The sequence below is a fragment of the Mandrillus leucophaeus genome, unplaced genomic scaffold (genome assembly GCF_000951045.1).
Source record: "Mandrillus leucophaeus isolate KB7577 unplaced genomic scaffold, Mleu.le_1.0 Scaffold379, whole genome shotgun sequence".
In the NCBI taxonomy this organism is placed as follows: domain Eukaryota; kingdom Metazoa; phylum Chordata; class Mammalia; order Primates; family Cercopithecidae; genus Mandrillus; species Mandrillus leucophaeus.
The window spans coordinates 1,462,678-1,473,462 of record NW_012104020.1 but is presented as its reverse complement, the minus strand read 5'-3'; the positions used below and the strand labels follow the sequence as shown (position 1 = coordinate 1,473,462).

At 50.1% G+C, this 10,785-nt stretch overlaps 1 protein-coding gene across 1 annotated transcript in view; it reads left to right on the top strand.

Annotated features, from left to right (window-relative positions):
• The first annotated feature begins 2,022 nt into the window (after positions 1–2,022).
• The window catches only part of SLC6A4 (solute carrier family 6 (neurotransmitter transporter), member 4), a 26,308-nt gene continuing 17,545 nt past the window's right edge, over positions 2,023–10,785 (top strand). The window contains exons 1-7 of the mRNA XM_011990380.1: positions 2,023–2,120; positions 2,858–3,323; positions 5,896–6,030; positions 6,480–6,699; positions 7,521–7,659; positions 9,096–9,230; positions 9,596–9,699. Of these exons, the coding sequence (XP_011845770.1) occupies positions 2,981–3,323; positions 5,896–6,030; positions 6,480–6,699; positions 7,521–7,659; positions 9,096–9,230; positions 9,596–9,699 (1,076 nt within the window). The 5' untranslated portion in view covers positions 2,023–2,120; positions 2,858–2,980. The remainder of the gene's footprint in view (positions 2,121–2,857; positions 3,324–5,895; positions 6,031–6,479; positions 6,700–7,520; positions 7,660–9,095; positions 9,231–9,595; positions 9,700–10,785) is intronic.

Below are 10,785 nucleotides of genomic sequence, written 5' to 3'. Positions count from 1 at the left end.
ATGCCTTCGGGGCTGAAGCCCCGAGGACTCCCGAGAACACACGTTGTCCCCCAAAGTCTACCTACCTGAACCCATTTTCTACCCTCTCTGCAGGATGCCTCAAGGGAGAAGGTAAACGAAGTCCAGAACAAATCATTTGGCCCCTGAGGCAGAAGCGTAACTGCTCACTGCTGTGGCTAAATGTTTATTTCCTCTCCCCAAAGTATTGCTTCTGAGCTGGACCTAGTTTCCCTTCCGTAGACCCTCTGGGCCTGGGTAGAGAGGCCAGGGAAAGATTGGGTGATGCAATTGGAGCTTCTGTTCAAGTGAGAGGAAAGTGGCAGTACTGAAAATAGAAGAGGTTCTTGCAGAAAACTGTGGGGCCAGGCTGGGTGTGGTGGCTCACACCTGTAATCCCAGCTCTTTGGGAGGCCGAGGCGGGTGGATCATGTGAGGTCAGGAGTTCGAGACCGTCCTGGCCAACAGAGTGAAACCCCGTCTCTACTAAAAATATAAAAATGAGCCAGGCATGGTGGAACGCACCTGTAGTCTCAGCTACTCGGAGGCTGGGGCACGGGAATCGCTTGAACCCGGGGGGCAGAAGTTGCAGTGAGCCAAAATTGTGCCACTGAACACCAGCGTGGGCGACACAGCAAGACTCTGTCTCAAAAAAAAAAAAAAAAAATTGCGGAAGGCCAGCGGGAGGAAGAGCAAGGGGTGGGGCAGCTCTGTCAGCTTGGTGCCCTCCGGCCGCACAGGGAAAAGCTCTTCCTCCCTGCCATTTGGCCTTCAAGTTCGTCAGTTGTTAAATGTACAAAACATGTAATTGATATAGGCCAGAGGGAAGTACAGAGGCCTTCTTAAACAACACAACCATTGACCACCAAGTTCAGGTTTAATTTAGCTGAATATTTAAATACGTTGACATCTCATCATGTAATAAAATAATAATATCCGTCGGCCTGGTAAAATGGTTACCTGTGGCGGGTGAGGGCATGTGTGGTTATTTTAAAAGCCTATCAAGCCTAGTTGAGGGCCCAAGGAAGGGGGAGGCAGGGGGAGGCCAAGGCCAGACAGTAGCATAGATGGTGAGCGGAATGAGGTTATGGAGATTGCTCTTGTCAGAAACTCATATCCTTCTGAGTAGTGTTTACATCTTTGAGCCTGGGGTGGGTGGCGGAGGGCCCAAACAGTGGGGTACAGCCCAAGACATCTACCCCCACCCTTACACACACACACACCCTGGCTACATGGAGCTGATTTATCCCTTGTTGCTGTAGATATTTTTGGCAACCATCAATCCCTTTAAAATTTTTATTTTCCACTTTGCAGAGAAAACGCAGCAGACGCACAACCCTAGTGACTGACATTCCCTGGTGTTCTTGTCTAATCTTTGCTCATATTTATAACCATAGTCATCCATGTGAAGCTACTATTTTGTGTCCTGATTTTTCACTTACTATGTGTTTGTCTTCACATGTGTAGATAGTTAAGTTGCAGTCACCGAAAACCCCAAGTAGGCAGGAGACACCATGTGCCGTTTCTATTAGCCAGTCCCTAGCCATCCTCCTAACTGTTGGATCTGGAGGATTAGCCTCAGATCATTGCAGTTATAAATAGTCCATCCCTATTTATAGATTTAAATATATAAATAGTCCATCTATTTATATATTTATAAATAGATGATCCCTAGAAGTGTCCAGTGTCATCTCAGCTAGGCAGAAACATATTTCAACTCCCAAACTGTTTCAAGAGTGTGAAAAGCTCAGGCCCAGAAGAAACAGAGTGAGCAGTTGAACGGTCTTACAACTGCTGCTTACAACTTTATAACAGGCCATAGGTTTAAAGTCCAAAAGGGCTCAAATTTCTACCCCATGTTTGACGACTCAGACCTCAATTCAGAGCTGAGCTGACTTCCCTGCGCCCAGGCCACGGGGGTGAAGTGAAGGCACAGCAGCCCCAGCTGGGCCCTCCCGATGGAGGCGCAGGGGGACGGCGACACCAGCCACTCCAGCGTCGGTAACCTGCACGCTCTTCTCCCTGGGTCTCCTGGAGGCAAGGCGACCTTGCTTGCCCGCTATTGCAGAATAACAAGGGGCTTAGCCACAGGAGTTGCTGGCAAGTGGCAAGAAGAGTAAATGGTGAGCAGCAGTGCCGTTTAAGGACCAGTCGGGCTTGCAAATGCATAATGGGAACGCAGAAAGGCCATGTGCAGATAGACTGGACACAGCTGGAGGCAGCTCAAAGCTGCCCCAACCTTCCTAGGGGTTAAAAGACAAGTGACAGAGTCCATAGCTAAGGAGCTGGGGTGCCTCACAAAGGGAGGCCTTTTCACCTCTGTCCTTTGCTTTTATCCTTTTAAAATCGTGTCTGTAGTTGATACAAAATGTAACTCTGGGTGTGCAGCTTAAATGCTGGCGAGGACTGTCCTGCCTACTGAAAGGCAGAAACGCCTTTGCTTGTCATTGTTTCCCCAACATGGCATCCAAGACAAAGGGGGTGCTCTGTGACACTTCGGAGCTTCCCTCACGTTCTTCTGAGCTGCTGGCAAACCATAAGGTGAGATTCCAGTAGCTCAAAGGGAAGCGAGTGCTTTACTCTCCAGTCCAGCCTGTGTAAAACTTGGTGATTTGCTATCTATTTTTGTTGGTTTTGTTGTTTCCTTTTGAAATTACTTGATTGTAATTTGATGCCCTGTATAGGTTGAGTAATTTAGTTGATTTTATGGACTGCCATGTAGCAAATAGGATGTCTCACATTTAACAGATGCATTTGTAATCGTGTTAGCTAACGTAGTTTAAGATGTATGATGAGTTAATACCAAAGACGAGTAAAATGTCTAACTTTATTCTCCTTCCTCTGTGTTTCTTTCCAACAGAGTCAATCCTGACGTGTCAATCCCGACGATAGAAAGCTCGGAGGTGATCCACAAATCCAAGCACCCAGAGTTCAGTTGGGATCCTTGGCAGATGGACATCAGTGCCATTTACTAACCAGCAGGATGGAGACCACGCCCTTAAATTCTCAGAAGCAGCTCTCAGCGTGTAAGGATGGAGAAGACTGTCAGGAAAATGGAGTTCTACAGAAGGTTGTTCCCACCCCAGGGGACAAAGTGGAGTCCGGGCAAATATCCAATGGATACTCAGCAGTTCCAAGTCCTGGTGCGGGAGACGATACACGGCACTCTATCCCGGCGGCCACCACCACCCTAGTGGCTGAGCTTCATCAAGGGGAACGGGAGACCTGGGGCAAGAAGGTGGATTTCCTCCTCTCAGTCATTGGCTATGCTGTGGACCTGGGCAATGTCTGGCGCTTCCCCTACATATGTTACCAGAATGGAGGAGGTCAGTATCACAGGCTGCGAGGAGAGGCTGTGACCTGGGGTGGGCTGTGAGCCGAGGTGGGCTGAGACCCAGGTGGGCTGTGACCCGGGTGGGCTGCAACCTGGGGTGGGCTGTAGGTCCTCTTGAGAGGCCAGAACACAGATCACATCTTTTCAGTCTTCACTGGTGTAAGTCTGGGAACATGATGGCTTAGACTTCGAGCTGGTCGAAAAGTCAAATCTCGCCAGGCATGGTGTCTCATGCCTGTAATCCCAGAACTTTGGGAGGCTCAGGCAGGTGGATCACCTGAGGTCAGGAGTTCAAGACCAGCCTTGCCAACATGGCAAAACCCCATCTTCACTAAAAGTATAAAAATTAGCTGGGTATGGTGGTGGGCCCCTGTAGTCCCAGCTACTTGGGAGGCTGAGGCAGGAGAATCACGTGAACCTGGGAGGTGGAGGTTGCAGTGAGCCAAGATGATGCCACTGCACTCCAGCCTGGGTGACAGAGCTAGACTCTGTCTCAAAAAAAAAGAAAAGAAAAGAAAAGTCAAATCTCCAGCAAGCCAAAAGCTGAAGGGGGTGTGTCTGAGGCTCTCCGGGTTGAAGCTGGGTGAAGCCCTCGCAAGCCTGACCTCACAGATCTCCAGCATCATTAGCACTCCATTTACTGAAGGGCCGCCTTCTCATCCTGCATTTTCTAGGCTCTGTCCTCCCTCAGCTAGCAGTGAGGGAATGGCCATCAGCCCTGTGCTGAGTCCCTTCATTCCTGCTGGCAAGTTCTGCTGGGAAGAGTCCAGAAGGGTAGGCCTGCGTAAGGGAAAATTTGGAGGTTGCTTCAGCGTCCCAGATGCTTCTGATCCTTTGGACCTGTGTGAGGTCAGAGAAGGGCATCAACGTAGGTCCAGAGTCTTAATTACCAGTCTGGGCAGAATTTAAGCTGGATTAGATTCACAGCATGACATTAATGCCAACCTCAAAATACGAATGACTGGCCCTCCTATCTCCTCCTGGGATGTTAGATTTTTGAGGCCAGAGGCCCTATCTTGTTCCTTGTACCCCTAAAGCCTATCAAGTAGGTAACTTATAGATTATCAAAAATAGTAGCTGACTGTAGGCCTGAAGATGGGAACCTGGGGGAGAGCGGAGCAGTGGGGGAAAGTGAGTGGGTTTGGAGCCTCTGGACTTGTTATCAGCACAGGAAAATAACAAGAAGTGGGTGTCAAATGAATCAAGCTTGATTTTGATGGAAGCTCTGACAACAGATTTGGGAGGGCAGTTAAAAAGAGGTTTGGGAATCATCCATTTGTGTCACTCTCACTTCTCCTGTGACCTAACACAGAATGGCCTGGATTTACTGACTCTTTTAAGGATTTCTGTCCATGCAGCTACAAAGGTAGTTCCAGGGGGCCCCTGGGAAGTTCAGAGCTTCCTGCCTAGGAGGAGCAAAAGTCATAATCACCTTATCTCCTGCTCCAGAGGACTCACCTTTAGCCTGAGCATTATGTAAGGGGCTGGGTCACTGGTGACGTTTCCCTTACACTCATTCCCCAGCGTAAAGCTGATCAAGCAGGCTCTTTGGAGGAAGGCCGTCACGAGAACACATGGTTTTATTCTCGAGCCAGCCTTACCCAGTGTGACTGTAAATTACGTGGACCTTTATGACTTGCATGGGCCTCAGGTTTCTGGGTTCAGAGCATTTTACAGCAAGTAAAATTATCAGGGAAAAATCACAGCTGACCCCCACTTTAGGCTAAAAACTCAGGCTGCAAGTGAACATTCCCCAACTTGATATTTTTAAATTCAGCCTCAGCCACAAGATCCAGGAGACACCAGCATCTCCAGTTAGGTAGCAGCTCTGTGCTTTCCTGTTCTGTGAAAACTACCCTGTCCAGCCCCTCCTGCAAACGGCGCTTGTCAGGGAGCGTTCCGGCTCAGTGGAATTATGGAAGTGTAGCCAAATATCAATAACCGTGTGTCTGGAGCCATAGACAATACTGATGAACAAAGATACTGATTCGGTGACTCACAGGTGTTGCAGCTGTTGCTACAGATTGTCACAGGTGATCTGTTCCAAGGATCCCAGGTACTGGTTGCATCAGAATTACCTTAGGGAACTTGAACACAAGTTCTGTGTTGTACCCATGCGTGGAGATTCTGCTTCAGGAGGTCTGGGGTAGACCCAGGAATCTAGGTGACTATGATACGTGGCTACATTTGGGAAACTCAGCTCTCCTCAACTATGTTCTTTTATAGGGAGGAAACTGGGGCTCAGAGAGGGGAAGTGGCCCAGGGTTCTCCAGGCAGTCAGAAGGGGACGTGGTCCTGCCCGTTCTGTTGACTCCCAAACCCGGCTTTCTTCCCAATTGGTCTCTTGGCCTCCTCTGAAACCTCATTTTAGTCATGGCGCTCCCCCTACGACTGCTTCTGGCAATGCAGTAAGACCAGAGGAGCATACCGTGAGGCCACTCAGCCCAGGGTGGCTCCGTGACACTCACATCATCTGGCGACTGTGATTCTCAGAGTCACAGATTGGTTGGGCTATCCTGGGACAGATGTGGGCAGGAAGTGAAGTTGTCTTTCATCTGCCTCAGGGGCATTCCTACTCCCCTACACCATCATGGCCATTTTTGGGGGAATCCCGCTCTTTTACATGGAGCTCGCGCTGGGACAGTACCACCGAAATGGATGCATTTCAATATGGAGGAAAATCTGCCCGATTTTCAAAGGTAACTGAAGGGCTTGGTGGGGTGGGTTAGTGGAGCCTCTCAGGAAGGGATTTCCATCAGTGGGTGGGAGCTGGGGACCTTCTCCTGGAATCAGTCAGGCCTTAGGAGATGGCTTGAGTAATTAAGGCTTTGACTGTGTAAGTGGTGTGAAATGGTTAAAGAGAGACAGAATAAATGGCAATGAGAAGTAAACGAATGTAAACATTTTAAAGCATTAGCAAGACATGTACACATTTTCTAAAACATGTTACCTTGCAAATACATACGAGTGACTCACGGCAGGGCCACTTTTCCCGTGGTGGCCTGGAGTCCTTGAAATGGAACGGAGGGCGGCACCCACCTGTACCCCTCTGCTGGGCTGCGGGGCTTTCCGATGCCGCGTTTCAGCCTTTTGTCATTGGGCCACCCTTAAACTCGGCCTCTGTCTCCCCGTCTCACCCACTGCCCAGGGATTGGTTATGCCATCTGCATCATTGCCTTTTACATTGCCTCCTACTACAACACCATCATGGCCTGGGCGCTATACTACCTCATCTCCTCCTTCACGGACCAGCTGCCCTGGACCAGCTGCAAGAACTCCTGGAACACTGGCAACTGCACCAATTACTTCTCTGAGGACAACATCACCTGGACCCTCCATTCCACCTCCCCAGCTGAAGAATTTTACACGTAAGTGCATGTAAGTGAGGGGTGGGCCTGATAGGGGCAGGCCACACCCCTGGGATTTGTCTTCTTAGGAAGGCCAGGGCCAAGGGCTCCCCACCTCTCTCCTGGCAGATTTCTGAGAGATGAAGCTATCAGGGGTGGGAGTAGCAGAATTCTGAGCTGGGAAACTCTACCTCAAGTGCTCCACGGCCTGGCGCTGCTGTGCCTCCCTGCACTTTCTCATGTGCCAAGCCAGGTTGCTCCAACGCGCCCAAGCCCGTCCCTCCCTTCACATTCCAAAATTACTCCCCTTCTTCTGGGTCCTCCTCTCAGCCGAATGTCATGGAGGCAAAGCATCCTAGTACTTTGAAAGCTCAAAACTATTCAAATGGTTTAATGTGTTAACTTCGTAAGTGGCATCTACCCTTTGGAAGAAGAAGCTTGGGGGAAGGTAGTATTCTTTAATGCTGGAATTTCAGGCAACGGCAGCCCAAAGAGAGAGCTACTTTGGGGTAGGGAAGAGAGCCGACTCCCCACACTTACACATCCCTCATGTTCCCAAAAGCCAGTCACATTGGCAAAGGAGTTCAGGTCCCAGCCAGCAAAGGAGAATCCAGGAAGTCTGCCTTTAGGTTGAACACTCTTCCCGGGGTGTTAGCCAAATGGGCTTTGTGGTCCTTCAGGACAGGCAGGGCCAATCCCAGCTCTTCCTGGGCCTCAGTGACCACTTGGTCCTAGCAGCACAGTGTCCATTTGTCCTGGGCACCCTCAAAGGAGCAGCACAGATATGTGCCCAGGTCACTCTCCAGAGCCTCTCAGGGGCCTTTCTTTCTCCTTCACCCCAGGCGCCACGTCCTGCAGATCCACCGGTCTAAGGGGCTCCAGGACCTGGGGGGCATCAGCTGGCAGCTGGCCCTTTGCATCATGCTGATCTTCACTGTTATCTACTTCAGCATCTGGAAAGGCGTCAAGACCTCTGGCAAGGTGAGGAGGGCTCTGACTGCTGACCCGGCCTGCCCAGGGGCCCACAGGCTCTCAAACTCAAAACCCAGTAGCCTGGACAGACAGCACTGTTTCCTTCCACACCAAACACATTCTGTGATGCACCCTCTCTCTTTTCACCACATTTGTTAGAAAATTCTAGAAGTGGGTTGGGCATGGTGGCTTACGCCTCTAATCCCAGCACTTTGGGAAGCTGAGATGGGTGGATCATTTGAGGCCAGGAGTTCAAGACCAGCCTGGCCAACATGTCAAAACCTCATCTCCACCAAAGGAAAAAAAAAAATAGCTAGGCGTGGTGGCAGGCACCTGTAATCCCAGTTACTCGGGAGGCTGAGGCAAGAGAATCACTTGAACCTGGGAGATGGAGGTTTCTGTGAGCCAAGATCATGCCATTACACTCCTGGGCAACAGAGCGAGATTCTGTCTCACAAAAAAAAAAAAGGAAAAGAAAAAACAATATTTTCTAGAAATGGGCCAATGCCAAGAACCATTACATGATTTTTTTTTTTTTCTCAAAATTCCTTTAACCAACCGGTAGTACCACAATTAATAATTGTGGCAATAATTTACTGGAAACCCATCGTGGACCATGTTCAGTGCTTTTTATACACTGGCCAGTGCTATTGTTTCCTGCTAGATACTCCCTCAACCTTACAGATGCGTAGTGGGCTCAGAGGTAGTTCTACTGGCCAACCTGAATCTGATCCTGTCTGTGTGATTCCAAGGGCTGTGATCTTTCTGCCACACCACTTTGCCCTCCTTTCCCAAGGTCTTCAAGAATAAAAGACACGGCTGGGCGTGGTGGCTCAAGCCTGTAATCCCAGCACTTTGGGAGGCCGAGACGGGCGGATCACGAGGTCAGGAGATCGAGACCATCCTGGCTAACACGGTGAAACCCCGTCTCTACTAAAAAATACAAAAAAAAAAAAAACAAACTAGCCGGGCGAGGTGGCGGGCGCCTGTAGTCCCAGCTACTCGGGAGGCTGAGGCAGGAAAATGGCGTAAACCCGGGAGGCGGAGCTTGCAGTGAGCCAAGATCCGGCCACTGCACTCCAGCCTGGGCGACAGAGCGAGACTCCGTCTCAAAAAAAAAAAAAAAAATTAGCCAGGCATGGTGGCAGGCGCCTGTAATCCCAGCTACTTGGGAGGCTGAGGCAGGAGAATCACTTGAACCTGGGAGGCGGAGGTTGCAGTGAACTGAGATCGCACGATCTGGCCACTGCACTCCAGCCTGGGCGACAGAGCGAGACTCCGTCTCAAAAAAAAAAAAAAAAAGAATAAGAGACACTGACGTCCATCCACCCACCTCCCTCCCCTCCCCTCCCCTGCTCCCCTCCGCTGTTTCCCTCCCCTCCCCTCCCCTCCCCTCCCTGGAACAGCATGGTGATAACCCATGCTTTCGCCCTTCTTCCTTACAGGTGGTGTGGGTGACAGCCACCTTCCCTTATATCATCCTTTCTGTCCTGCTGGTGAGGGGTGCCACCCTCCCTGGAGCCTGGAGGGGTGTTCTCTTCTACTTGAAACCCAACTGGCAGAAACTCCTAGAGACAGGGGTAAGATAATGAGGGAAATATCTGTACCTGTCTCATTTTACTAAATGAAGCTGGTCCTCCTCCACATAGGACAGTAGGGACAACTGAAATGTGGCTTTACTGTGCAAGTCTGCCATGATACTTTAACCAAGAAATACAAGCAGTAAAGTACAGTTGAGGCCACTGGATGGGTTTATGCCTAGATGATAGGAAGAGAAATCACATTTGTTGGCACTTGATTTATGGCTATGCCTGGAATGAGCCTTAAAAGCTGGTTTTCTGCCTCTGCACTTAGCCACATGGAGGCAGGAGAGACGACCCTGTTGGTGCCAGGGTCAGCCTGTGTCTCCCCCTCACCCCAGGCCCTTACCCCTGCTGTGTTCCAGGTGTGGATAGATGCAGCTGCTCAGATCTTCTTCTCTCTTGGTCCGGGCTTTGGGGTCCTGCTGGCTTTTGCTAGCTACAACAAATTCAACAACAACTGCTACCAGTGAGTATCTGGGGTCCCCAAAGAAAGCTTGAAAGTGGCGTGAGTGAAAGTCAGCCAGTGTGGAGGAAGGTGATTGGACCGACAGCCTCGAATCTGGCCAGGTTTAGGCCTTGATGCCACTGCCCCTCAAGGGTACTGCAGGCCCCTGACCACCTCACCCATGGCCAGAGCACTCACTGAGGCCGGGGCTTCACCCGGACCGCTCAGAGGCTGAGAGGGGCCCCAGGCCCTTCGGTTTTGTCAGTGCTCCTCTATATAAAAATAATAAGAGGCTGGGCATGGTGGCTCACACCTGTAATCCCAGCACTTTGGGAGGCCAAGGCAGGCGGATCACCTGAGGTTGGGAGTTCCAGGCTAACCTGGCCAACATGGCGAAACCCTGTCTGTACTAAAAATACAAAGATTAGCCAGGCATGGTGGTGCATACCTGTAATCCCAGCCACTTGGGAGGCTAAGGCACAAGAGGTTACAGTGAGCCGAGATCATGCCATTGCACTCCAACCTGAGTGACAGAGCAAGATTCCAGAAAGAAAGAGAGAGAGAGAGAGAGAGAGAGAAAGAAAGATTGCAAAGTAAGTTTACAAAAAGCTGCAACATACAATTACATAGTTAGGTTTAACTAGTCAATGTGTTTAACAACAAAAATTATAACGTGATTATTTGTATTACGTATAAACAAAAAGTGTGATGATCACGTTATTTTGACTAACACAAAATGCCATAATTTTTCTTTTCTTTTCTTTTTTTTGAGACAGAGTTTCTTGTTGCCCAGGCCGGAGTGCAATGGTGTGATCTCGGCTCACCGCAACCTCTGCCTCCTGGGTTCAAGTGATTCTCCTGCTTCAGCCTCCCAAGTAGCTGGGATTACAGGCATGCACCACCATGCCTGGCTAATTTTGTATTTTTTTTTTTTTTAATTCTTTTTTTTGAGACGGAGTCTCGCTCTGTCACCCAGGCTGGAGTGCAGTGGCCGAATCTCGGCTCACAGCAAGCTCCGCCTCCCGGGTTCACGCCATTCTCCTGCCTTAGCCTCCCGAGTAGCTGGGACTACAGGCGCCTGCCACCTCGCCCGGCTAGTTTTTTGTA